The sequence below is a fragment of the Rhodnius prolixus genome, unplaced genomic scaffold, assembly GCF_049639745.1.
Source record: "Rhodnius prolixus isolate KJV_2025 unplaced genomic scaffold, Rpr scaffold_11, whole genome shotgun sequence".
In the NCBI taxonomy this organism is placed as follows: domain Eukaryota; kingdom Metazoa; phylum Arthropoda; class Insecta; order Hemiptera; family Reduviidae; genus Rhodnius; species Rhodnius prolixus.
Genome location: NW_027411625.1, coordinates 10,915,933 through 10,943,210, shown reverse-complemented (window position 1 = coordinate 10,943,210; position 27,278 = coordinate 10,915,933). Strand labels below are relative to the sequence as shown.

General features: G+C 35.3%; 4 protein-coding genes across 11 annotated transcripts in view; 2 read left to right on the top strand and 2 right to left on the bottom strand.

Moving 5' to 3' along the window:
* LOC141459541 (2-oxoadipate dehydrogenase complex component E1) overlaps positions 1 to 12,927 on the top strand; it is a 28,387-nt gene extending 15,460 nt beyond the window's left edge. The window contains exons 2-19 of one of the 2 annotated variants that reach the window (XM_074138744.1): positions 1,260 to 1,380; positions 3,388 to 3,562; positions 3,648 to 3,870; positions 3,954 to 4,115; positions 4,187 to 4,260; positions 4,358 to 4,465; positions 4,537 to 4,758; positions 5,872 to 6,029; positions 7,707 to 7,842; positions 7,989 to 8,123; positions 8,254 to 8,374; positions 8,456 to 8,595; positions 8,822 to 8,978; positions 9,386 to 9,588; positions 10,173 to 10,293; positions 11,195 to 11,383; positions 12,595 to 12,680; positions 12,768 to 12,927. In XM_074138744.1, the coding sequence (XP_073994845.1) occupies positions 1,260 to 1,380; positions 3,388 to 3,562; positions 3,648 to 3,870; positions 3,954 to 4,115; positions 4,187 to 4,260; positions 4,358 to 4,465; positions 4,537 to 4,758; positions 5,872 to 6,029; positions 7,707 to 7,842; positions 7,989 to 8,123; positions 8,254 to 8,374; positions 8,456 to 8,595; positions 8,822 to 8,978; positions 9,386 to 9,588; positions 10,173 to 10,293; positions 11,195 to 11,383; positions 12,595 to 12,680; positions 12,768 to 12,869 (2,633 nt within the window). In that variant the 3' untranslated portion in view covers positions 12,870 to 12,927. Of the gene's footprint in view, positions 1 to 1,259; positions 1,381 to 3,387; positions 3,563 to 3,647; positions 3,871 to 3,953; positions 4,116 to 4,186; positions 4,261 to 4,357; positions 4,466 to 4,536; positions 4,759 to 5,871; positions 6,030 to 7,706; positions 7,843 to 7,988; positions 8,124 to 8,253; positions 8,375 to 8,455; positions 8,596 to 8,821; positions 8,979 to 9,385; positions 9,589 to 10,172; positions 10,294 to 11,194; positions 11,389 to 12,594; positions 12,681 to 12,767 lie in introns of both variants that reach the window. The other variant, XM_074138745.1, reaches the window with a different exon arrangement.
* A 1,036-nt stretch (positions 12,928 to 13,963) lies between these two features.
* On the bottom strand, positions 13,964 to 14,446 carry LOC141459398 (uncharacterized). Its single transcript, XM_074138442.1, has one exon. The coding sequence runs from the start codon at positions 14,444 to 14,446 to the stop codon at positions 13,964 to 13,966; it is 483 nt and encodes a 160-aa protein (XP_073994543.1).
* A 2,282-nt stretch (positions 14,447 to 16,728) lies between these two features.
* Positions 16,729 to 23,640, top strand: LOC141459555 (ras-related protein Rab-2). Its single transcript, XM_074138771.1, has 5 exons — positions 16,729 to 17,000; positions 18,277 to 18,348; positions 21,011 to 21,254; positions 21,472 to 21,652; positions 21,865 to 23,640. Exons 1-5 carry the CDS (start codon positions 16,955 to 16,957, stop codon positions 21,958 to 21,960), a joined length of 639 nt encoding a protein of 212 aa, XP_073994872.1. The 5' UTR covers positions 16,729 to 16,954; the 3' UTR covers positions 21,961 to 23,640.
* A 768-nt stretch (positions 23,641 to 24,408) lies between these two features.
* The window catches only part of LOC141459544 (FYVE, RhoGEF and PH domain-containing protein 6-like), a 56,433-nt gene continuing 53,563 nt past the window's right edge, over positions 24,409 to 27,278 (bottom strand). For all 7 annotated transcript variants that reach the window (XM_074138755.1, XM_074138752.1, XM_074138748.1 and 4 more), the window contains one exon: positions 24,409 to 24,610. In XM_074138755.1, the coding sequence (XP_073994856.1) occupies positions 24,571 to 24,610 (40 nt within the window). In that variant the 3' untranslated portion in view covers positions 24,409 to 24,570. The remainder of the gene's footprint in view (positions 24,611 to 27,278) is intronic.

Sequence of the window (27,278 nt, the reverse complement as noted above, 5' to 3'; positions counted from 1 at the left end):
CGTTAAGCTTTTTCATGCAGTTTTTGACGATCAACCCTTACACAACTGTCCTACTGGACAGTTTTAATAAAAGTTATAGACAAACATATATGCAGATAGTAAACCGTGATTAAAGAAAAAAGGGGACTTTTTTAATAATCCTGATAAACGTAGAAATTAATTTAGTAAAGAGGTACTTCCGTTGGGCCTATTTTGATTTAAACCTTATTATGACGTAATCTGTTATCACCTGAGCGAAATGTCAAATTTGAACTTCTTGCGATTTTTAGTTTTTTTTTTTAGGGTGGACAGAGAGAGAGAAAGTGACCGTTTTCTGAACTGAAAATCAAAAACTGCAAGTTTACAATACCTTCTCTCACTAATAAGGAAGAGAAATAGAAACCCTTACAAATCTTTATCCGTCAGCAAATCAGTAATGCACTACAGGTTGGTTGACTTTGTCGAAAAGCTTTTTGTCTGTCTTACAGATGCACATACATCAAATATCAAATTTGATCAGCGCGTGATTTTTCGTTTTTGAGTAATTTTTATCCACACATTAATGGACAGACACGCACATCGTCCAATTTTATAATCTATTTTTTCTTAATCAGGAAATCTGAAGATTTTTGTTACGAAATGATATCCAATATCTGCACGATCGTAGTATGTACGAGCGATTACCTTCACACGATTTTTACTGCATTTCAAGGATTTCTTCCAAGTTCGAACTTTTTTTTAAAGGTTGGGTAGCTTCATTATAATGATAAGTTGAATTAGAAGGGCTAATTTACTTAAACTTGTGCAATAATCACTCATATGAAGGGCTATAGCATTTGTTTGGAACTTTTTTCAGGAAAATTCATGTTAGGGCAGTTCTGGGGGAGGGGTTTACTAAAATTCTGAGTTTGAAGAAAATCACATGACTGCAAGGGTTAATTTCTTGAAAGTTTTTGTTTAAAAACCGTATATCTCTACTTCAAGTCTTATAGCTTTTTTTGAACTTCCTTTTACGAAAATAGATTTTAATAATTATTCAGGTAGTGTGGCTTTAAATTATTTTGATTATTTTTTTTTTTTTTGAAAACTGCTCCAACCATTTCCAAACCATTAGAGGGGGCTGGGTACGATAGATGTAACTGAAAACATACAAATTTGATGGTTAATATATATTTTTCAAATTAAAATTTGGTAAACATTTGAACTTTATTTTATCTCAAAAAATTGGGATTATACGAATAAATCTTAGAACTATAATAAATTTTTGTTTACCGTTCCAGAATATACATCCAATTTAAAATTGACTAAAGAAAATTCACAAATTTACGAATTGATCAATGCATACCGACAACACGGCCATAAAAGATCTCAAATCAACCCGGTAATCTTTGAGATTGATAGGTAAGTTAGAACCACATTATTGTAGCAATTTTACCAGTTCTAAAGAGAAATTTTACAGAACAAGAGTAAAGTCTTGAGGGTGTTAACAAAGTCCCTATTTCTAACTAAACAATAACATAGACTATGCAGAGTCTCTATACACATCATGTCCAACAATAAATAGAAACCAGTTTAGAGAGGGTGAAGCAGTACTAATGGAGTTTAGCGAGGCCTTATTTTGTGAACAATATAACCTAACTTCCATCTAAAACAAACTGATGTTAAAATTTGCAGATGATTCTGCCTTGTTCGCCGTGGGCGAGAATTTCCTTCGGTGCACCGAACTTACTGCAGTAAGTACGTCGAATAAGCATTTATCGGTTGACTCAATACTCACATTCGTTTAGTAAACCGATTCAAAATCACAGAAACTTGTTATCTCACCAAAAGAAGAAATTTCAGTACCTACATTAAATTACAGTGCATTAAGCGAAAAAATGAGACTGAGTTATTTGATGAGACGACTGGCCGTCTAATTCGCCAGAATAATATGAAGTGTGGGAAATGGTACCAGCTGTCGCGACTCCGTTCTGCAGTTGGACTTGGTCCAACTTGTTAACTATCGAAGGACTGAAGATGGTCTCGCATGATATTATACCACTAAGTTCTCCATTAACGGTTAACGTGTTCAAGTTTCAGAAAAAAATAGATTATCATGCTGAATCAAGTAATTTTTAATGAATTTTAGGGGCGTCTTGATCTAGTGGTCATGAGCGTGGCTTTGAAAGTGGGAGATCCCAGTTCGAATCCCGCACTTGGCTACTTTTTATTTGTTAGAAAAAATTGTTTATATTAGTGTATGTGCTTCCGCCTCCGTCCACGACACCTAATTGGTAGATTCCTATCAAAAAAACTTAAATTCGAACTTAATAAATATATATTTATTACAGAAGGAAAATTACTATCCATAGATGAGTACATTAAACGTGAGTGTAGTTTTTGTAGTAGTATCTAAAACAAGAATGATCATGATGAAAAAATGCTGACCGGCGAAGGATCTTAAAACAAACAATTGCAGTCCAATCACAAATACTTATACAGTTGCTGCAGAACTTGTATATACAAATAGGCGTTACTATACTTTAAATATATACATTCCTAATGTTATAAAATAGAACACTAATGGAGATAAAGGAAAAAACCTTGAGGTCCTTGATATGAGAGTTGAGGAGCCTGACGAGAAATATGAGATATACGTTTTTCCTAAAAAAAAAAGTGTGAGAGATTAATTAATGACTTCAAGTTAGTGGGATCAGTTTTAATCCCAAAGACAACCCTATTGTCGCTGCACAGACTCTACAGCATCTATATACACTGGTAAGATAGTTTCCGGTTTACATAGGTGTAATCTGTCCAACGAGAGAATTGTAAATATAGTACGAATGTGAATTACAAGAGTCGCGAAAATGTGGAAGATAAATCCCACTATCTGCATAGCTTAAAATCAAGCAAACGATAAATGTGATAATATCTGAGAAATTTCTTTTTTTAATTTTGCGCTCTTATGTAAGTAAAAGAAACGGGATGGTTTTCTACAAATGGCAGTTTCACAGCCTCCGTCCACGATTGTCAAGCAACATTTAAGGAATGCATTCAATGCCTTCTGTAAAATTAAGGTTCTAGTATGAGAGGTCACAGAAAAAAACAATTAAATCATCTGCAAACAAAGGAAGGAAATAACTTTTTATGTTAGCGTCAGATCGTTGATGAATAGAAGATAAGTTTAACAATGAATGAATAGAAGTTGGACATAATATGCACAGAGACAGTCTACACAGTCTAGAGATAAATAAAAAAAGGATTTGTCAACGCGTTTATTAGGAAAACGTTCATATTTCGATCTATCTACACATACAAATATATATATTTATTATTATCTATATGTACACATATATGTGCTTAAATAAGTCGTGCAGCTCCTGAAAAGTACTCACTTGTAGCGGTACTTGATTTGTTTGATCCCTACAGTCAAGATATTCCTGAATTAAGTCTCGAACGCTACAGTTTAAGTAAAAACGATAAATACAACGTAAACGGACTGTTAGCTAACGATAATTTAGCGATCGCAAGTGCCGAACAAATCGTAGAACACCTGGAAAATATCTACTGCAATAAAATTGCAGTCGAATTTTCACATCTTGAGGTTAGTTATTTTTGTAACTTTGCATTTCAAGGTTTTTGTTAATTTTTAGATAATCGAATCGTTCTAAATAGTTTTTGTTATATAGGAACTCGAAGAGAGAGAATGGTTCCACGAGAATTTCGAGAATATTAGTAAGAATTATAATTTAACGGATGAATATAAAAAAGAGATTCTAAAGGAATTATTAAGGTCGCAGGTGTTCGACAGATTTCTGGCGACCAAATTTGTCACATTGAAACGATACGGATGTGAAGGTGCCGAAGGGCAAATTGCTTTCTTCTTGGAACTTTTTCGAGGTTTGGCTAGAGGTTGGTGTTAAGATGAGAGGTAGGCTATGCGAGCTAAAAACTTTGCTTCGCTGTATAAAAGTTCATCTTGAATTATTACCTAGATGGCGTGGGGAAAGTGGTAATCAGCGCCCAGCACCGAGGGAGACTGAACATCCTTACTGGTCTGTTGAGCATGCCGCCTGAGTTAATATTTCGCAAAGTACACGGGAAATCCGAATTTCCCGAAGGTTCACCGTACTTGGGCGATGTTATCAGTCACTTGTGTAAGTTTCTATAAAATTTACAGCTTTGTGTAACTCATTGGCTATCCAAGACTAACCTGTTTTCACTTTAGGTCACTACTGCAAGCTGGATCTGGACGGTCACAACCTGATGGTCTCCATGACCAAGCCGCCTTCGCATCTTGAGGTGAAAAATATTGATGAAAATAATGGAATTTTGAGTGGCTTTCGCATTCCATTTTAGGTAAGTTAATATTAGTTTTTTAAATATTTGAAACTTGCAGGCTTCACATCCAGTATCTGTGGGCCAAACTAGAGCTTGGCAGCAAGAGTTCAAGGATGGTTTCTACGGAGACAAGCATTTACCTGGAGAGTACGTGGTGAACGTGCAGGTATACCACTAATTGTCCCCAAATATACAATCCATATCCGTGGCTCCCCAACTGATGTACTGTTGTCCTAGATCCACGGGGACGCAGCGATCATGGGTCAAGGCGTGTCCCAGGAGACTATTCTTATGTCCCATCTTCCGCACTTCACCATTGGAGGTGCCATACACCTGATCGTCAACAACCAGTTAGGCTTCACCACGCCTACACACTGTTCGCGTGGCACTCGCTACTGCTCTGACATCGCCAAGGTGATCGCGGCGCCAGTGATACACGTCAACGGCGACTATCCAGAAGTAAGTTTGTTCCTTTTACTTCTCTTGGAGTGAATACAAAAAGAAAAAGACCATTTTTCGAGTTAAAAAAACAACAATTTTTATGATGTTTTTTGGTAGAAGAGAAGGTCTTTTTGGAAGACCAATTCTTATTGCATCTCTTAGCTGCGGGGACCATTTGTGCCCTTCATTGGGAGCATCTGAAAATTGATGACAAAAGAATTACTGGAGTGATTGATACATTAGAGTACATGCTAACTTTGCGAAGGTTAATGCGGTATTGAAAGGCCGAGAGTAGGCTGAAAAAACTAAATTTGCATTAATTTGCAGTTAGCCGGCTGGTGTTAAATAAAGACATTACCTCCTCTTTGAAATTCAACTCAACTGTGACTGAACAATTTGGATAGTAATCTTACCCTAACTTTTGTATATACTCCAAAGCATCATTTAAAGTACATACAAAGGAGTCTTAATTCTCCCACTATTAGATATAGTGACGAGATTTATCATGATTTGTAAGCTGTTTTGGTACAGTAATTGGGGGAAACTCGGATTCTGATATTAATCAATATTGCTTCCTGGTTTGTACAATAAAGTTAGATGCAATTCTTAATAAGGTGAAGAATTAATCAATACTTACAGGTTGTTAGCTTAAATAGCCCAACTAATAGTTAGTAAAAAATAATTTTTGCCCATTACAACTTATTTATTTTTACGTGTTTTATTCTTTGCAAAAAATTCCAATTCAAATAAGTAAGCGTGCCTTCACAGTGTTGATGATCTTGTGTTGTCTTTTATTTTTATTTTCTATTCTTTTGTCTTCTCATGTAATAAGTTTTGTATTTATGGGTTAGACAGGTCTATCTTTTTAAGCAATAAAGATTTCATTCATTTCATTGACTTCTCTTCAGACGTTCTACTAGAGCATGAATATTTCAGTTGTATAAATTTAGATTTAAACATTTTTAGTTTTTGTAAAAATCACTAATAAAGACTTTACCATTCTAATTATGTGCACTATACACACGATAGCCGAGCGGTTGGAGACGAGGCTCGCAAATCTATACAGGTTTAGGTGCCTATGCAGAAATTTACATCTGATTTCTTCTTCTTCTTTCTTTCTTTTTTTTGCAGGAAATCGTAAGAGCAACAAAAATCGCCGTGGAATATCAGAGGCGATTTCGTAAAAGTGCATTTATCGATCTGAACTGTTACCGGCGATGGGGTCATAACGAAATGGACGACCCAACCTATACCAACCCATTATTGTACAAAGTTATTCGCGAAAAATCGTAAGTATTCTTGAGTTTTGGGGGGGCTTTAAGAAATGAGGCCTTTCAAACAGGCTTGGCTGGTAATGCCTACTAGGAAGATGCCCTGGACCGCAGTTGGCTCAACACGGAATGCTGGTATAGCTTGAATACATCAATTTGCCTTCACCACAGACGAAATCGTAAACTATTCCCAGAAATTTAAGCGTGTTCCGTCATTAAAACTTCCCAGTAGGGCATTTTTATACGTGTTTCCAACTTATGGAGATTCATAAGGAAACTTGGGTTTCTCCGGATGGCCTAACAAGAAATCAAATAGATCATGTCTTGATGGAGTCAGAGCATGTTTCAGATATAAAGGACGTTCGGAGCTGTAGAAGCGCAGATATCGGAAGTGATCATTTTATGGTGAAAGTGGAATATAAACAGAAATTAGCAGTCAGGCAAAGAGTTGGAAGAGGAGTTAAGATAGTTTCACATAGGAGAGAAGTTCTGAACACAGCTATTGGAAAGAAAAGGCGGAATGGACGACAGCTTACAAAGAAAGTGGTATAGGATAAAATCAGCAGTCACTATTGCGGCAGAGGAAGTCACTGGTAGAGCGAAAAAGGCTATTAGAAATTATTATGACGAGTAAAGTGCAAGAGCCGTACGTGAAAGAAATGAAGCTAGGAAAATTGCGATGCAAAGAATGACTAGAAGTGCCAAGGAGCTATTTAGAGAAAAGAGAGCAATAAAGGATATGCAGAGAGAAGGAAAGGGCGGCAGAAAGGAGTGTCCTCTTCTTCCCATTCAATTTTGTCTGAGTCATGTCAGATGTACAGAGTTATTTGATTATTTATCATTTTATAGGAGAGCCTCACAAATATGTGAAAGTAACTTCCCTCTCCGAGCGACCAGTCGAGGCCTCCGAATATCCTTACTCTCAGACTTCTAATGCCTTCCTCTAGCCACCTAATCCTCGGTCTTCTTTTTTTCCAAGCATTTAGCAGTCTTTCATCCTCCTTGGTTAACACCCATGTTTCGCTGGCATACGCAACCACTGGCCTCAATATGCTTTTGTAGACGCTCAAGTTTGCCTCCCTAGACAGTTTCGTAAACTTAACACCTTCTGCAGTGCCCAGAAACAACCATTCCTTTCTGTTAACCTGCCTTCTATTTCTACACTCATTTCATTCTTAACGGTTAAAACGGCCCCATATATTTGAAATATGGAACCTTCTAAAAATCGTAAGGTGCGCATATAGGCGCTTTATCAATACTCAGGTTTCTTCGGGGACCCACCATAAACTTCGACTTCGACTGATTTTCATTCGACCAACTCCCATTAGAAAGAAAAAGTTTATCATAGATTTATTTTATTTTTGTTTCTTGTCAATGTAGACTTCTTTTAGCTTCGTTGGATCTAACTTTTTAAATATAGAAAAAAAACCTAAGATAGTCTCCACTATTATCTATTTATCCAAAAACAGTCAGTTTCAGGAACGTTTCGGCTTTTTTGCACTTAACAGAACTGAATTCATACAAAATATGATTATTGTCATGGTATATGTTTCATCATATCAAATATTAAATTATCTATTTAAAATTATGTATGTTACATACATTGGTTACAATAAAAATAGTTTAAAATTAATTTTCTTAATTTAAAAAAAGAACTATCTTTTTAATATACAACCTATAAATGTCTTGTTTCAGTACTGTGCCAGATCTGTATGCTGAAAGTCTCAAAACAAAAGGTATAATCACTGCTGAAGAGATCAATAAACTAGAAACTGACTACAGTAGTGTCCTGAGTCAGAAACTGTTGCAAATTGAACATTTGAAACCAACTGTAAGTATAAGTTTGTGTCACAAAATATTGATTCATGTAAGTAATCTTGATTGGATTTTATTCATTTTGTGACTTAATCAGCCATTTCTCTGAGCAAGAATTTCACTTGCTAATTCTTCATATTTATATTTACTTCCAATTTGCAGGAAAGTGAATGGCCATACGATGGGTGGAAGAACTACAAGAGCTGTGAGACGGCAGTTACAGAATGGGACACTGGAGTCAATGTACAACTCCTCAAAGAAATCGGCATCAACTCTGTCCGATTTCCCTCGCACTTTGTAAGTAAACTATTTAGTAAGACTTGATAAATTTTCGTTTTTTATGTGAGATAGGAAAATTTGCCAAAAGAGAGTCAAGCTGCCAAGTATCTCAAACCAGTTTGTCTTCGATATATTTGTTTGTTCACAGACCATCCACCCTAACCTCAAGAAAGCTCACATCAATGCACGTATTGAGCGCTTGAACAAGAATGCAGCGATTGATTGGAGCACCGCAGAGGCATTGGCGGTTGGTTCGTTGCTGTACCAAGGTAAACAATACTCTGCAATTCCTATTGCCTTGCCGCAACTAACTTATTTTCTGATACCTCCCTACGTATTTGGTGCTTCAGGTTTCAATGCAAGGATCAGCGGACAAGACGTTGGACGTGGTACTTTTTCGCACCGCCATTTTATGATCATTGACCAGAGTAGCAACGATGTGTACGTACCACTGAATCACTTGTCGCCTGAACAGGTCGGCAAACTAGAGGTAGGGATAGGCTAATATATCCACGAAGTGCCTAAAATGGTCTTGCTGAGGTTCAGAGCTGGGCCTATTTGAGCTGCAACCAAAATATACAAGTTTTTACTGAGCCCTCCGAAACACTTTCATTATTTGGAGTCTTCACTTTTCTCTCCCTATTCTTCTTGTAATTGACATCAATGCCTCCTAGCGTTGACAATAAGCTAAATCACTTAATTAAAATATGTTGCAGGTAGCCAACAGTTTGCTTTCTGAAGAAGCTGTACTCGGATTTGAATACGGCTTCAGCTCAGTAAGTCCATATAACTTAGTAATCTGGGAAGCACAGTTTGGCGATTTCTTCAACGGTGCTCAAATTCAGATCGACACCTATATATCTTCTGGGGAAGGTTAGTTCTGGATTATCCATTTCCTCATTTATAACATAGTGTCACTTGAAGTTCAACATTTTTAAATAATTATTTTTAATGTTAAAGCTGCGTTTGATTCACCAGATAGAAATTCATTATTTAATAAACTCTGTACATTAGGAACGTCAAAAAATTCGTAAATGCCTTTCAGGCTTTATATAAAAACATGAAATCATCTGTATAATTTGATTTTAGTAGCGTCATAAAGTGCTGCAGATGATGATTAATAGACTTGTGATCTACTGGAAAACATGGAATCTTGCATGTTTATGAAACGAGCTTAAACATTTATATTGACTTCATTTAAACCTATATCAATCAGCTGACAGAGTTCAGCTAAATAAGTCAGCCTCACAAGTAGCCTTGACCATTTGCTCTTGATGTAGCAAAGTGGGGTCTTTCCACTGGGATTGTGATGTTGCTGCCTCATGGTTACGATGGCGCCGGACCGGAACATAGTTCAGCAAGGCTTGAACGATTCCTACAGCTTTCCGATTCGAATGAAACCAAACCGGATTCAGATATGGTCAACATGTATGTCGTGAATCCAACAACACCTGCACAGTATTTTCATCTTCTCCGTAGACAGGTTGGTTTCTTTTAGCTTTCTCTATTAAATTGAATTTTCCTCGGAAATGCAAATTTCTGAGGTTCTCTGAGGACCTTTACTCTTCAACAGCTGAACTGTTTGTAAGGCGAGAACAATGTACGGAGGCTGGCAGAGCACTGAAAAAACTCCGGATGTCATATGATGACGCGACTTAAATTTAAACAAAATTATCTATCACTTTTATTATATATAACATTTTCGGTGATTCTCAGGGACCTAAGATGTTAAGGCATACCTTTAAAATACCCGTTTAGATTAAGTTGTTTTCTGGGCGCCCCTCAAGAGCGTGGCTTCGTAAATGGGAGATCACCCATTCGAATCCCGCGTATGACTACTTTTTATTTGTTGGAAAAAATTGTTTATAGTAAAGTATGAGCTTCCGCCCTCGTCCACGACACCTAATTGGTTGTTGGACTTCAAGCTCCGCCTGAAAAATGGGCGATTACTTTACTCTTACTTTACAATTAGAATTGTAAAAATTTTAGTAAGAGAAACTCGTGTGTGTTTATATTAGATGCTATTATTGACTCCACAACTGACCAGTAATTCTTCTTACTTTCCAGATGATCAGAAATTTCAGGAAACCTTTAGTGGTAATTGCCCCGAAAATATTGCTCCGCTTACCGGATGCTGTTTCCTCGTTGAATGACATGGAGATGGGTACGAGCTTCCAACCAGTTATTGGTAAGTAGTGAAGGAAAAGTGGGTGTGCTCATGGTCTATCCACAATTACACGAATTTAAAAAAAGTTGGGCGTTTTTCACCTTACAAATCAATAGTCACCTAACAGGCTTACATCACTTTCTATGTTATTATCTGCTTCCTATTTTAAATGTTGTCCCAGTTAAAATGAGATCAATCAGATAGTAAAAGAGTAGAGTCACAGGCTTAATATTCCAATCTTATTTTACCGAACACGTTTAACGTGTCGTGAATCGCTTTGCGAGGTATTTAGAATGAGGACTCCTATTCTGTTAATCAAAGAAGTTATTTTAGCAGCAGAAAGGTGTTTAAGCCGAGTTCGTGTCCTCATGAAATTATTCGATAGAACAACAACTGCCTAAAATTTATTATATAACAATACTTTTCTTAAATCGTTCTCTTTAAATTGACATGATCTATTGTTTTTGCTTGTTCGGATTGTAGAAATACATCCATTTTTTTTTTAGCGCAAACTTAACAAAAATCACTTGGGTTTTGAAAATACAGACCAATCTAGCTTACAAGTGCATAAAGTGACGTGAAATGCAGGCATGTGGAACACGTCTAATTCATTTGAAAGTTTTTGTTAATGGTGTGCAAAGATCCACTCTCTACAACTGGTGTTCCAAATGCTGAATATAATTGTGGAGGACGCACTGAACAAAGCTTACTACTCATATTATCCTCTCTAAATGTTTTTGAACTACACTCAAGAAGCCAATTTATAAACAGTGCTTTTCTCTACTTCATTAATATGAAAGTAAAAGTACTAGCATATTAGCTGTTTCTTATTTAGTAACTGTTTATAAACTGTATAATGTTTGTTAGGGCATTCATTAAAGCAAGATACATAGTCATTATTGCCTGGATATTTATTTTTCAGGGGACAATGTTGAAGCCAGTTCTAGCATAAGACGCATAATCTTTGTGTCCGGCAAGCATTACTATGCGCTCAGAAATCACCGTGACGAGATAAACGCTCAAGACACAGTCATAATCCGTCTGGAAGAATTATCACCATTTCCGGTACATCAGCTGCGCATGGAAATCGCTAAATATAAGAACGTTAAAGGTGAGGTTAGTCTGCACGCTAAAGGTAAAAAAAAAATTAGCCAATTTTTTATTAACTAATTAAAAAAAAATTCAAGTACTTTGAAACCTTTGCAAAAAAGGCAGAAAGACGGGTTTAGAATGACCTCATATGACAGTTTACAAAAGCCCAAGCATCCAAACCTCATGTACTGATTCACTAAGAGCAGAACTGGTACGTTCTAGTGGCTACAACAATGTGAATTTGGTCAACTTCACTTATACAATCGAAGTACAAGTACTGTGCTCTTGCTTTAGTACTGGCAGTGTCTAAAACACGGTAAGCTGGCCTTCCCCACACTGTTTAGAAGGGTAACGATAGGTATAATATAGTGGCACACGAACTACGATTAAGTAAACCGCCACTAGGATCCATAGTAGCCACTAACTTCTCTTACACTGCTGTACTCGCTGGGAATCTAGCAGTCAACTGCCTGTAGGGAAGTAAAAAAGAGCTGTAGATTAAGTGACCACCTAAACATAAAGTTTGTAATTACTCTTTTAGAAATAAATCATTTGAACACTCATAAAAAAAATCATGTCCATCCGTTAAGTATTCAAATTGAAAAACCTGCATTTTCTTTGCTAGGGTAAGTTGGTAAAGGCTTTTTTTTCGCTAGACGTTCATTTGAAGAAAGTTTAAAGTTTGCATTTAATAATTTCAACATAAAAAAGGTTTTTTTGAAAAGTTTTTTCATTTATTTCAGTGGTACCTACTTTAATCTTTACCACTTTACTGACCAAGACTGAAATCAGACTTGATGAAAAGAGGATCTGAAGTAAACTAAGTGAAATTAGAATGAAACAATTAGTCCTAAAAACCAGTACTATCCGAATATAAAAAAATTACATTTTCATACATCACAGAATCACACGCCTTACGTTTCCTTTAACTTTCGCCCCTGTATGAGACTCTGAAAACTAGAGGTTGATGGGAGTGCTGAGGTAAGCGGCCAGTCTTATAGAATGCCTAGCGTGAAGAGGTCGAGGAGGTTTCCATACACACTTAAAATAGAAATCTTTTTTCTGGTAACCGCCCGGTCACGAGTCTGCTTTCACATGCGAGTTCATGTGAAAAAAAATATTAGAAAATCCGAAAATCCAATGAGTCAAGTGGACTTCTTATTTAGTAAGAGAACCAAGTTTAAAGAAAATATATAATTTACTCGCCAGATTTCTCTGTTTTCTATCTAGAGTTTATCTGGAGCCAGGAGGAGCCCAGGAATATGGGAGCTTGGAGCTACTGCAAGCCTCGCTTTGAAAATCTTGTGGGTTGTAAGGTGAGGGTGGTCGGCGAATTTGAATTCATCCATCTCTTATTTTTATTATTATTTTTTTTAATTAATGCGACGTTTTTTTGGTTGCAGATTTGCTACTGTGGGCGTGAAGCGAGCGGGCCGCCAGCTGTGGGTATCGGAGAGTTGCACAAAGCTCAAGCCGCCCATGTAATCAAAGCGCCATTCTTGTGAAAACATTTCTTTTGTGTCCTGTAAAAACAAATATATTTTTCTCTAATTATTTTATTTACTTCTCTTTTTTTTTTCGCTCCAAAGACATTTTTTGATCAAACGTTTTCCATTTATTGGTAAGTTAGACAGCGTGTGACATTTCCAATACTACAAAATGTCTAACTGTACTCTGTACTCTTAATGACCAACTTCAAATGACATAGTAAACAGGTGAGCATCCTGCGGGCGCAAAGGGGCTATCAACCCCTAAACTGGACATAAACCACTTCATTGTTTCAATTTAATTAAAATAAAATGTAAAATACTTTAATTTTCATACATTAGACAATCTTAATGCGTTTTTCGGTATTGAATTGCAAAAAATACTACAATAATAAAACCAAGAGAGTAATGTGGAATCGTATTGTAATAGATGGGAACCTAATAGATTTCTACCAGTTATTTATTTATTTTTTCTAATCGGCAGTTATTCAATCAGTTTTTTACATTTTGCGAGTCACATCATCGTCCTATTTAAAGTATTTAGTGATTTTACACTGAATCATATGAAAATTATTCAGGCTGTAAATTTCGCCATTATTTGATGATGGTTGATATTTTCCCTCTAATAGCAAACGTATTTTCTATTTTTTTAATTTGAGGCGCATAAACAACTAGACGAATGGAGCCTTTTTAAGTTACTGCCGGCTTCTGGTTAGTGTTCTCTTGTAGTGTCAGTAAGTGGCTCCAAAGAAGGAAAATCTAAGAAATTCAAATTTATTATCAAAATCATTGCTTCAACAACCTGAAAATATTTATGTTTCCACTCGGTAATATTGATAAAACTGCAGTCGATTTTATAAATTCTTGGCTTCAATGTTATTTTAATATCAAAGGATATTATAATAAAAACGGTAGGTTTGGTATAGTGTTTTAAGTACAATCCCCAGTCAGAGTCTTGATTTGTTTGCTACTTTTTATTTGTTTGTAATTTATTATAAGTAGAGTATGAGCCTCTATATACAACACCTAATTTGGTAGATGGACGCTAAACCTGCCTGGAAACAGGGATTACTTTACTTACTTTCCCCCCCCCCCCCCGGGTAGTTTACAACCTATACGGTCATATCCCCGATACCCAATAGCCAGCGCTCTCTATCTTCCCAGTCTCCCTCTCTCAATCCCCTCGCTGCCATCGCCTGTTCCACACCCTCCATCCACCGCTTCCTAGGTCGGCCCCGTTTCCTCCTTTCCTGTGGAGTGAAGCTGTGGATTCTCCTGGGCCAGCGATCTTCATCCATCCGCATTAGGTGGCCATACCATTTCAGTCTTTTTGTCTCTATTGTATAGAGAATGGTCTTTTCGACTTTGGCTTTCTCCCTAATTTCGGAGTTGGGAATCCGCTGGAGCCTGGATACACCACAACTTCTCCTCCAAAAGTCCATTTCCAGGGCTAACAGGCTACCTTCAGCTCTTCTGGACAACGTCCAGTTTTCTGCTGCGTATGTGGCTACACTTTCCACAAATGAGTGGTAAATTTTCCTTTTTGTTTGTATTCCTATTTCCTTGCTCCAAAGGGTCGCGTTTAATGCATTCATAATTTTCTTGCCATTATTTACTTTGTGTTCAATGTCTGTCTCACTTGTTCCTGTAGATGACAGTCAGTACCCAAGATATTTAAATTCCTTACTTGGATATAGCATCCAGCCGTCTATCTCTACCGGAACGGGATGAGCATTGAACACCATGTATTCAGTTTTCTTTTTGCTAACGCTTAGTCCCCATCTGGAATACTCGGCTATTAACTTCCTAAACATGAAGTTAACTTTACTTACTTCATTTGGTAATATTGGCTGTGAAGGGTTCCTCTTTTACGCTATGTCTATGGCATTGAATTAAATCAATTTCTCAATTATTTATAAAATGCAAAAAAAAAAAAAGCTGTCAGAACATTATTGTCATAGACAAGTCGAGAAAAATATAAGCCTGCATTTACACCCTCAAATTCATATTAAAATGAACTCTATATAATCTGATTCAATTATTGTTATAATTTCGTTATTATAAGAGTATATTTTAGTATATGGAAGTGTATAATTTATTTCATTATCTGACTGTACTCCAGCATGCATTTAGTTTGAGCTGATGTAGTGGTTTTCTCGGGCGGTAGTGAGCATTCTACAGAGGATCCCTAACTGTGACCCAATAATTCAGGGGATCCGCTATCTCCACCTACGGTCTTTGAAGGTTTTGGACCCGAAATAAAAGTTACTTACTTACAAGCCATTTCACTAGTCTCGGCAAGTTCTAGGCTAACGGCACTACTCCTCGGTCTAGACTCCCACCAGCACGGGTGCCTTGTCTACAATCTGGCATTATTCTTTTTTATAATAAATAAAAATTCTTCTGTACCACAGCAGACAGGTCCATTCCGGGTGCAGATAATGATAAGAGGAAAGAAATTGATTTCTTATATTTTGCGTTCAAACGTTAGCTTGCAATTTGTGATCTTCTGACCTTGAAGCCAGATAAGATAATTCGTAAAAACGATTGTGGATGTGTTTTCTTTCTCACCAATGGCATTGCTCATTAATGCAGGGCACCCCGATATATCTCCACCATTCTTTTTTTATTTCTGGCAGCTACTATTCAGTTGCGTAGCCGAATAGGTTAGGCCCAAAGCTACACTTTTTGCTGTTTCTGACTGAGCCTTTGCCCTTTCTCATTTGATCTGGGAGTTCCTGAGGCAGTTAGTAAGGGGTTTCTTGGGAATTCATCCTAGTAACGTAACTTGCCTAGCCTCAATAGACAGTTGTTCAAAATATTTATTTGTATACTATTTCTGGTTGGTCTTTCATTTACTGAGTTCCCTCGCGAATAGGACGTAAATTCTGTGGAGAATTCACCCTTCAAAGACGTAAAGCTGTTCGTCCGCCTTATTCAGGCGTTCAGGTTTCGGATCCATAAGCAGGAACGGTTTTGAACATCTTCAGCTAGTTCTACTTTCTATTAGACGGCTTTTTATGGAATTGTTAAAGCCATAGTGATACTTATTGGCCGTCTAACAGAATTAAACATACTAATCGTATCTTAATTTCTTGTAAGACCTCATTATCAACCAAAACTTGTGTCTGATGTTAATAAACCTTATCTCTTTCGGAAGAAAAACTGCCAGTGGGAAAAGATTGGCACAAAGATTAACATGCTTGATTCCCTCGCGAAAATCCCGGATTCGAAGCTGGCCTTTAAATTCAGAAAGCTGTTTCTAAGAGCTTCTTACAGTTCACTGTCCTTAGGTGGAAAGTGTTATTCTTAAAGGCAACACTGTCCGGAGGCTGAAGGTGCTTTGAAAAAGCAACTTTAGGCGCCTTAAATTAAAAAATAAATAAGTAACTCCCAATTTGGTGAGATGAGTTGACTTTAAGGACTATCAGTGTTTTTATAAACACTTCCATTCCCACTATATCACCGAATCAACCCATATATCAATTTGTTAGCATTCACGAGCAGTAGCAATGCTGGTTCCCACACACACTATATTTTAAATACATTTCCTAAAAAACTGCGTTTCCAGACCAGAAGCCCTTCAATCAAAGATGTATATATTTCCAAAAAACAATTTCAAACATTTGATACGGTTTCAATACTTGCTCTTGGAGAAAGGGCAAGTAAGAATTCAGTACACTCCCTTAATTCTATTCTACTTGGCTAAGAAAAGGCCTCTACAAAAATTGAAAACTTTTTTTATTTATAAAACAATTAATTAGAGTACTTTTTAAAAATAAAAAACTATTATTTTTAATCAAAAAAGTGTCTTCATTAACAAATATATAATTTAATAAAACTCCATAAAAGTTTATTTTTTGCGTTGGTCATGTTGTCAACCTTTGTCTTGTGTGGATCTGTGTAATGGCCCCAAGTAAACCCCTAATAACATTATAGTCAATATTTGTTCAGTTAATAATTCTTTGTTTTTCTATTCCCCATGATTCAAACGATACATTTATAATCATTAGATTAGAATTTATCAAATTTAAACTTGGAAAGTTGAATTAAGTGGTGTAAGAAATTGTCAGCCGGAAGAAGGAGATAATAGAAAAGTGATTATGTCGTATGCTTATTTATTCAAATATATTATAATTGGAGACACAGGTATCATCTCGTTCTTTAATTTGATATCTTTCTGATTTTAACTTTTAGCCTTTTTAAAAAATTTAATTTATAAATAAAGTTTATTGCCCAAACAGATGTTATTTGCGTTGTGTATACTAATTACATTGCTTTCTCAAAAACATGTAGTTTGAACTTGCTCAAATTAGTGGTAAAAGACTGATAAGTATTAGGCAACTAGAGGTTCGCTGCTGTCGAGCACGCTGAGTTACATATATGCATTAAATCTTCTCAAAAACTTGTATTCATCTATTCATGAATACACAGACTAAGTTTTGAATTTTAATAGTTTCATTACAATACTGTATTCCAAAATTTAAGTAATTATACCTGCAATGTTTTTTTTACAGTCTTCACAAAAGGGAAGAAATTTTATCTTCATGTTTATGATAATTGGGTATGGGCGAGTGTTGGTCTAGTAGTTATGAAGCTTGGCTTGGCTTTTTTTTTTTTTTTTTTTGTGGGATTCAAACTGGGGGTCCTGCAAAAAAAGTTTATGGACAGCAGGTAATGCAAGACCACGCATTTCGTGAATGACTGCCTCAAAAAGTGCAAAGAATTTTGTTACTTTTTAGAAATATGGCTCTGATTTAATTAGTGTAGTAAAAAAAAAATGTAATTTTTATGTACCCCATTATTCTGTTTTGCACACAGATGTTTTTTAGGACAGTTGTATAAAGGTTGATCTTTGTCGGATTTTGCCCGATACTAGCCCCTTACAGGCGGCAATATTTAAATAAAAATGTGCTCTCAGAAGATGAAATCTGCAAATATCTTGATGGCAAGGACTGGTCTTTGCTCTGTAAATATCTAAAAGATGCCCTACATTATAGGAAATTGTTGTTGTAAGAGTTTATATTAACTTCCGTGTTCACCTCCTAAAGGATAAATTTGTTTCGTTAATTTTTTATTAATTATAAAAGTAAAAAGTTGTTTGTAATTATGAATAGATTAGCAACTCGGCAGACGTACTCGTATTCTATCCATGCTGATGAGTGCTACTACTTTATGTGTATCTTTTAGTATAATGTTTACTTATCTTAATAAATGCACTATATTATTATTATTATAAAGGTTGATCTTCATTTATATACATATTTTATTTTACATCATGTATTCTTTGATCATGTATTTTGTTTTCAGATATATAAATTTCGGGGAACGATTTTTTTTTGTGCCCAACTATTTTGTAGGATATTGTCTTTAAACTTAAACGCCCATATTATTATTGATTAAATGTTAAAATTGGGTGTTCCAGGAGTTGGCAAGTCGTGCCTGCTACTACAGTTCACTGATAAGAGGTTTCAGCCCGTTCATGACTTGACTATAGGTAAAATTTTTACTGCCTATTATGATTCTATATTAATGTTGGAAATGCAGGCCATTGAACTGACTTTTTTAAAAACCTTCTTAGGATCACTTGCTAATTTTATTCATTGAATTCCAATCCAGTAGTTCCTGACTAACGCGAGGTAATTAGACTTTTTTTTAAAAAAAGTATTAAATTGTTAGCCAATAAAGGTGGTTCAGAAATTGAGCCAAATCTAGCTTGAAAACGAATTTCTGGTGAATAACTCTTTCATAGTATTAAAATCTTGATACGAACTTTACTTTCTTTTACTAAATTTTATTTGACACTGTACACTTGACGATTGTACATTCATATTTTTTACCAAATTTGTAGTTTATTTAACCACTACCATCCTGTACCATCAAGTTCAAAAGACGGTTAACAACTAATATCCATTCATCCAAAAACTTTATAAAGTAATAGTTAACCGGAAAATTTCTCGGATAAAAGCGATCGATACTTTAGGCAGATATGCCAATTTAAGGATATGAATAGTATTGACAAATTTTAGCTATGTTGAACTAATTAGAGTATTATAGTAGTTTCTTCGAAAATTGGTGAAAAACTAATTAAAACTGTCCGGTAGGTCGTCGAAAAGTGCACGAAAAACCGTAACGTTGAAAAACACCTAACTTCCCCTTAGTAGATGTAACAGAACGTTGGCAATTTATGTCACGCAGGAAAGGGAAAAAAGTTGCCAAAAACGGCATTTTCAAAAATTATTCGTGTTACTTTTTTGTAAGCAAGGTAACGCCTAAACGTCATTCGATACAGAATTTCATATAGATGTGCCTTTTGTGGTTCTGAAAGATGTACATTCATGCAAAAAAAAGAGGAGTTAGCCCCTATGTATGGCTTTCTTTTAAATTGTTACTAATAATATCTCGTAAATCTTTGCCCGATTGTTTTAACATTTTGCAGGAAGAAGTAGTTAGAGCTGTCCTATGTGACATTAAATTGCCAGCGCTCTGTTACATCTACTGAGGGGAAGTATTGCAATCGTGCCATTATAGCAGTTTAAGTTCTCTTTGCCCCTAGAGGGAGAAGTACAGTGTCGTTGGTTTTTCTTACCTCTCGTAAGAGGAAGTATTTCTTTCACTGATTAAGTTCTTTTACTTTTCTTGAAAAAGGAAATACAGTAATCGCAGTTAAATTTCTCTTTCCTCTCTTTAGAAGAAGATATTGTAATCGCAACTTAATGTCTCTTACATTCAGAAACAAATGTATCCAAAAGGTACAAAAATCTCTTTAACAAAAACTTTCAGTGTAAAAAGTCAAGTTTAATTGATTATACAACAAAAGGTACATAAATCAGCAAATATTCAGAATTTCATTCATGAACTCGTAATTTCATCTATTTAGAAACTTACGGAAAAGCTTATGTATCTTATTCAAATTTTATAACAGTAGATATCATTTAAGTAATTTTAAAGCATTAAATTTTCAATAATGTTATTTCGAATTTATTTGAAGTGGCAGACCCTTATCTTTAATCTATATACGATTCGTACTTACTTGTTCAATAAAAAGTAGTACCCCACTTAACTTAGATTAATTGTGATAGGAGGCACCATTCTAATAATGCACGCTCAGATTTATAAAAAAAAAAATTAATAAATTCAAAACACTTTTTAAAAAATGGCATACACTTATATACATTCACGAAATTATTATCATTTATTTATTTTTAACATCAGATTTAAATGCATCAGGAAAATAAACAATGTCGGTTTAAGTTCATTCTTTGATTAAATTAATCGGTACTTTATTTTATCTAGTAGTTGAGGGTTAAAAATAATAGGTTATTAATAATTAATCCAGTTTGTTCATATTAAATTTGATTATAATTATAATTTAGTTATGAATTAGTTTACTAGTAGATATTTATTTTTATTGTATGTAATTAGAGCGGTCAAATTCTTCGAATTCAAGACTGAAATTTTGTTTTAATTTTGTGATTCAAATTACATTTATAGACCAACTGTAACTTTCTGTTTTTTTATTTTAATGTCCATATGTGTGTGTGATGATTGTTCAGAACATAGAGCTTAATAAAGTTAACTCAGAAGAATAATGTTGAATAGAGTTAAAATATAGCTCCTATTTATGACGAATTAAAATACATTTGATTATTACTTTAAGAAAAATGTGTTTTGAATGAAATGGACACAGCATAAGGGTCTGTAACTTCTAAAAAGTTCTAAATAATATTATAAACAATGTAGTGCTGTAAAATTACTTAGATGATATCAGTTGTCATAAAATTAGAATAAAAAACATGAGTTTTAACGAGTTTCTAAATGGTTGAAATTACAGGCTGTTGAATGAAATGTTGGGTACTTGCTAATCTGTATACATACAATTTGTGGTTTTAATCAACTCTTACACTTAACTTTTTAAACTGCAAGATTTTTGTTTAGGATTGGTTATAAAGGCTGCTTTGCTAATGAAAAATGTACCACTACCTTCACCTACTAGAAATATTCTTTAACTGCCTTCAAACTGTTGACCAACTGTTTCAGGATTCCAGTCAGTAAATTCACTCCTCTGTACATGTTCCTGTTCTTCTGAAGAAATGCATTTATACCTGCAAGGTACACAGTATATGAAGAACCTTTCTTATATTTGTTTGTTGTTACAGGTGTGGAATTTGGAGCTCGTATGATCACTATAGACGGCAAGCACATCAAGTTGCAGATATGGGACACAGCTGGACAGGAAGCATTCAGGTCCATCACGCGGTCATATTATCGCGGTGCGGCAGGTGCGTTACTTGTATATGACATTACTCGCCGCGAGACTTTCAACCATCTGACCACATGGCTTGACGACGCGAGACAACATTCTAATTCGAACATGGTCATAATGCTTATTGGAAATAAGAGGTCAGTTACCAGCCTAAGCACTCCATGATGTTTATGGGAAACTAGATGTTCTAACTTTCATAGAATACTCAATGTACAAATAGTGTAAAGGGCAACGTAAAGTTTCGTAATATAATTTTAAGAGAAACTGCGAGTTTGCTTCTAAACTGCCCCAATCTACTGTATTAACATGTAGGCTCTACCATTAATTTAGGTTGTTATTGTCTGAACATTCCAGTGATTTAGAATCTCGACGTGAAGTGAAAAAAGAGGAAGGTGAAGCATTCGCGCGAGAGCATGGTTTGATATTTATGGAGACCTCGGCAAAAACTGCTGCAAATGTTGAAGATGCGTTTATCAATACCGCCAAAGAAATCTACGAAAAAATCCAAGAGGGCGTCTTTGACATCAACAATGAGGTAAGTAGAATGAGCTCATTAACTAAATAAATTCAACCAGTTTGAGGCACGTAGGGCCGGACTAAACTGTCTTTTAAGGACTCTTCCGGTTGTGAATATGGTCTAATTCTCTCACTCAAAATAATGAAATGCTGTGCAATGTGACTCACTAACTAAATTTTGGCCTAATAAACTATTCGAGTGGACCATTCTGAGCATGTTACTTGTTGCAGGCGAACGGTATTAAGATCGGACCGCAGCACTCGCCGACCAGCAACAGTATTCCGCCTGGAGGTCAGCCCAGTAGCCAGAGTCCGTCTTGTTGTTAAGAACAGCCTTACTACTTCTCAAACTGGCTGTCTAAACAACCAAAAACCTTAATTCAGGACAAATCGTGGAATACAGAGAAAAATTAACCTCATTTATAATTTTTATATTTTTCTCTGAAGTCCTTTAAGAACTTTTTAATACTACCATATTGAGTGAGGAATTTTAGTTGTCTAGAAAGTTAAAATTGATTAGCGCTGTCCTGTGGCTTTGAAGTCTGCCATAGCTTTACTTTTCCTTAAAGTTCTATCAGTTTAGGCGTTCTTTTGATACCCCTCAAAACTATAAACTCTATTAAGACTAAAATATTTCTTGGGACTGATATCTGTTGAGATTAGATTTTCAAATTCTAAGAGCAAATTCAGTGGATCTATGATGTCTGAATTTTAAATTATATTTTCACAATGAGCAGTCGTTATGCCAGTTCACTTTTGGTGGGTTGGGTCTTGATGTATATTTTGTTTTGTCATCTTTGTTTTGCTTCACTCTGAGTTATTCTCCTAAACTTGGCCAGTGTATTTCGGAGTCAGATGGTGTGTGCTTTTTACTTGTAAGCATTGTAAGAAACCTCTTACTTACACTTTCGCATCCTAACTTTCTTTATGATTTGCGAGGACTTCGTCTCCTCTAAAAATATATTTGCTTTGTGATTAAAATCTCTCATCTCCCAATTTTTGACTTATTCCAATTACTTAAGGCTACTTCTCTCTCTACTTGGGATCATATGCCCCTATAATTTGGGTCACCTACCAATTCGGGCTCTTATCTTCCTGGAATTGATATTTCTTTCGGTAAAACTTGGTCTCCTGTTAATTTTCACCCTCTTTCTTGCTGTAATTGTCTCATAAGCCTTATAACTTGGTCTTCTATCTCTCTACAATTGAACCTAGTCTCCCTGTAAGGCCTATTTTACATGGAAAACGCAACATAACTTTATAATTTAATTCTTGCATTCTGATAGGATGAACGTTCTGATGCCCGAACTGGTCAGAGTACACGAATGTTCGTGCGTTATGTTACGTTCTTGTTTATAACGAAGTTCTAATTGGAGATCATCTCCCTGTTGGTTTTTTCTCCTACCTACCTCTCTAATTGGCCTCCCATACTTAGCAGCGAACTCTATCTGATCTCATAACAGTAAACCTTCCTCTTTAATTTTGTTAGTTCTTCCCTTCGGTTCTTATCCATCGTTTTTTCACTTGGTACCTCAAGCTTCTTTTCTACTATTGTTGTACTTGCATTAATATGAAAGTCTCCCTGTATATTTTTGGCTCATTATTTACGTCTTAGACTAGTGGATGGTCTATATAGACTTTATATGTGTATAAGCTCTCGGTAGCCAACAAACAAAAAAAAAAAAAAAAAAAAAGCTCTCGGTAACAACTTCTGAAACATGTGTCCTCCGAATCTGTGTCTAATGCCATTTTAAATGAATATGCGCAAAGCCTTCCTCCTCTGTTTATCCCTCCCTAGTACACACATCCTAGATGTGGTATTCACTTCCCCCTCGGGCTTAATATTTTCCTTTTAACTTTATATGAAACATCGCATACTAGTCTTTATTTTTCTTGTATTTTTTTTCTTTTGATTTTTACCAAATAATTTTAACGGAATACATTAGAATGTATTAAATATGTATTTTGTAAGGAGCTGTGCTTAAATAAATGAATTATAAAAATATGGATACATTCTTTTATTATATATTTATACGTTATACAATATATATATATATATAAAATGAACATACGTATGTCTTGGAATTTAATTTTTGTATTTTTAATTTGTGTTTCACTACTTCCGCACGAGCCACCTACGGACCTACAGACTTTTACCATTCGTACTACTTTCCTTTACCGCAATATTCTGGGCATTATTTATTTATTTATTACACATACCTTCAAACCTGGAATTGTTACAAAATTTTCACTTGACTCGGCCAGCACCTTCAGTCTTCTCTAAAATGACTTACCACTGAAATGTTTTGTTAGAAAGGTATACACATTTATTAGGTTAGAAGGAAACTTGTGCAGGTTCCAGAGGGTACAATTTAAAATGTAATGTGTAACTTAATTAAAATTCGTTCATTCGAATCGAAATAAGCTTCGTAGCATCAGACCATCATTGACATCAAGCTGAAGTTGATTTATACTGTCATTGTAAAAATTTGATCCCTCGGATTCGAGGAATTCAATGAATGCCGTTTTTTATGCACAGTGTGAAGGTTCAATAAAATTATTCAGTTGCTTTATAAGGTATTATTTGGCGAAAGGCATAGGGAATATGGTTGGAGAAACTGTAAGTACTTCAACTTCAAATTATTTACTCTTTAGATTTAGTGATATGGGAAACGTTATGCATTAACTTATGTTAATAAGTTATTCTAACTTTTATATGAAAAGTAGAAAAAAATTGTCAAATTTGGGTGTTTTTCAACATTGATTTATTCCAAGTTGTTGAAATTTTTTATTCATTTCTTTTATTTCTATTTTTTTTACAATTTGCAATATTGTACAATATTATACAGTTAACTTGTTATTTATTAAAATATATTCTACAATGAATTTGTAATAAATTCATCGCTCAGCAAGAGTAAAAATATCGAATTGCTGGATTTATTTGAGGACGGTTGCTTCAGTTAGCGCTGAAATCCACCTGTAACATTTAACACAAATTGATTCAATATGGTGTATGAAAAGAATGAGCTCTGGTTTCTATGAATGCTGGAGGGAACTGTGCTGTTTCCCAATAGATTTTCAACTTCTATAATTTTAGATCTAGTAGTTCAGGCTTGTATTAGCTATGATAGATGCGATTTATTAAAAAATCAGTCGCTTTCAGAGCTAAAAGTTTTCCGTTCTTACGAGTCTGGTAACTAAGAGATTGCAGGGATTCGATTTTCGACCGAGCACGTTGGACGTGTCTTATGCGGTCTTGCCATGACTTCTTCAAGGAGTACGTCTTATTCGGTTAACCACAGAGATATATTTTTCGGTCAATAATTTGTTAGGAGAAATTTATATTATTTATTTATTAACAATTTTAAATAACTTGAAAGTCTCCCTGTATATTTTTGGCTCATTATTTACGTCTTAGACTAGTGAATGGTCTATATAGACATATATAATTCTTTATTTGGTACAAACAATACAATAGCATATTTACATACAATACAGAAATAGCATGGCTACAAGCCGTCTGCTGGAGCTGCCGCATGATTAAATAAAATTAGTACTTTTAAATAATGAAAAAAAAATAAAATAAATAAAAAACAAAATAAAATTACACAATATTATGAATCATATTCTATAAAAGATAATCTAATATAATACACAAATAATAATAATCATGGTTGATACAATTTAAGTGGAGGTAATTTGTTTATTTCTATAACACCACGCTTTTTTAGCAAAATAAATAACTTTTTGGCAGTTTACTGAACAGAGAAGATTCGCAATTTGGTGTGGTGATATACTGGAACCAAAATATTCTGTACGGAGATTAGATAATGTAGGACAAGTTCCTCAGGACCTTGGAACACAAAGGACAAATCTCAGTCTCTGGATCCTTCATAAGCCAAGGGACCTTGTTCAATGCCAATAGTTCCCCTCTAAGTCTAACCAACCACTTCAAATCGTCAAACTTTAGGTATACGTACTCATCACTAACAATATGACCAATTTGAGGCTTAATGTCCATCAGCGTTCTGAATAATAAAAACCGTTCAGTATCTCTTGCTCTTTTCAGAGACTCTTCACGAAAAAAGCTTTCATTTTTTCTATTATATCAGAGTGCTGTTTAGGCCACGTTTCCATTTTGCCTAACGAAAAATAGACTTCAACCGAGTACCTTGCAGCGATCGAATTCCAGTGATTGAAGAACGCAGCTTTCTTGTTAATGATTTCACGTGCGACTATACGAGGGAAGCAGAAGTCTGGCAGAGATAAGATCTGAATGATGTATCTGAAGTGGAGTTTTAATGTAGATAAGACAAGAGGATCTGCGGAAGTTTCTATGTGGAGCAGATAGTTCGGAGTGGAGGGAGGTAAACAGAAAACGTTTTTAATGAAGAATCTTTGAAATTTTTCCAGGTTATCAAAGCTTTGATAGCCCCATATTTGTGATCCATAACACACTATAGCTTTAGATATGAATTCGAAGAATTGGAATTTTGCATTTAATGGGACATCATTTCGACAGGTGAACGGAGCCCATCCTTTGTTGATACCAATCTTGGCAACGGAGATTTTCTCATTCAGATGAAAATTAAACGATAAGCGAGATGTGTTAACGGTTTCTATTCTTTTACCATTATAGAACCATCTTTCCCTGGCTGCCATTCTGCCTCCCTTGCGAAAGACCAAAATCTTTGATTTCGTTAAATTCAAGACCAGTTTCCATCTAAGGCAGTACGTTTCTAAAATATTAATATTTCTTTGTAGAAGGACCGGATTATCAGCTATGAGCACCACATCATCTGCATGTAATAAGCAGTTAATTTTAACGGTGCCAACTTTAACGCCACCCTCTAATTCTCTGGGCAGGTCATCAAGAAAAACAGAAAAGAGTATAGGACTGAGGCTGCAACCCTGTCTCACACCGCTGAATACACCGAAAAACTGGTGCCTACACTTCCACACACAGCAGACGTTGCCCTGGAATATAAAGCCTTAATAACTCGAGCAAACTTCGATGAAACGCCCAGGTTAAATAATTTATATATTAAGGCCGAATGATCTACACAATCAAATGCCGATTTGAAATCAATAAAGAAACAGTAGAGCTTTTGTTTGGGTTTTAGAAATGTTAATTGCACTAAGCTGGTTAATATGAACAAATTGTCCATAGACGATTGATGGTAGATAACCACGATGGTAGATAACCACGGCGAAATCCTGATTGATTTTCAGAGAGTAAATTATTCTCTTTCATAAATGATTCCATAAAAGATTAATGACTTCCTAAATGAATTTGGAACAGAACCTGTTTCATATATATAATTAAATAAGGAAAGCAATTTATCGAGAAATACGAAAGGAGCGTGTCTATAAAAATTCATAGGATATGCGGTCGCAACTTGGAGCCTTGTTGGGTTTAAAATTGCTTAATACAGTCCCAAGATCATCAGCCTGAAAGGGAGAATCAAGACATGTCGAAATACTGTAAGGCTCGGCGTATAAAATTGTCAAAGGAGGAGTGTCAGGATTCAACAATCCCTTAAAGTAATTAAACCAATCGCTCATAATGATATTAGATCCAACCACAAAATTTCTTGGTTTAAATTGATTAATTAGTTGCCACATTTGTTTTGAATCTTTTACTG

What these genes read in the sequence shown, in the direction of transcription:
- LOC141459398 (XM_074138442.1), bottom strand. Translation starts at nt 14,446, where the DNA reads ATGAATGCATTAAACGCGACCCTTTGGAGCAAGGAAATAGGAATACAA.
- LOC141459555 (XM_074138771.1), top strand. Translation starts at nt 16,955, where the DNA reads ATGTCGTATGCTTATTTATTCAAATATATTATAATTGGAGACACAG. An exon ending in TATTATAATTGGAGACACAG is followed by an intron (nt 17,001 to 18,276) that starts GTATCATCTCGT and finishes TGGGTGTTCCAG; the next exon opens with GAGTTGGCAAGTCGTGCCTG. An exon ending in ATGCTTATTGGAAATAAGAG is followed by an intron (nt 21,255 to 21,471) that starts GTCAGTTACCAG and finishes TGAACATTCCAG; the next exon opens with TGATTTAGAATCTCGACGTG.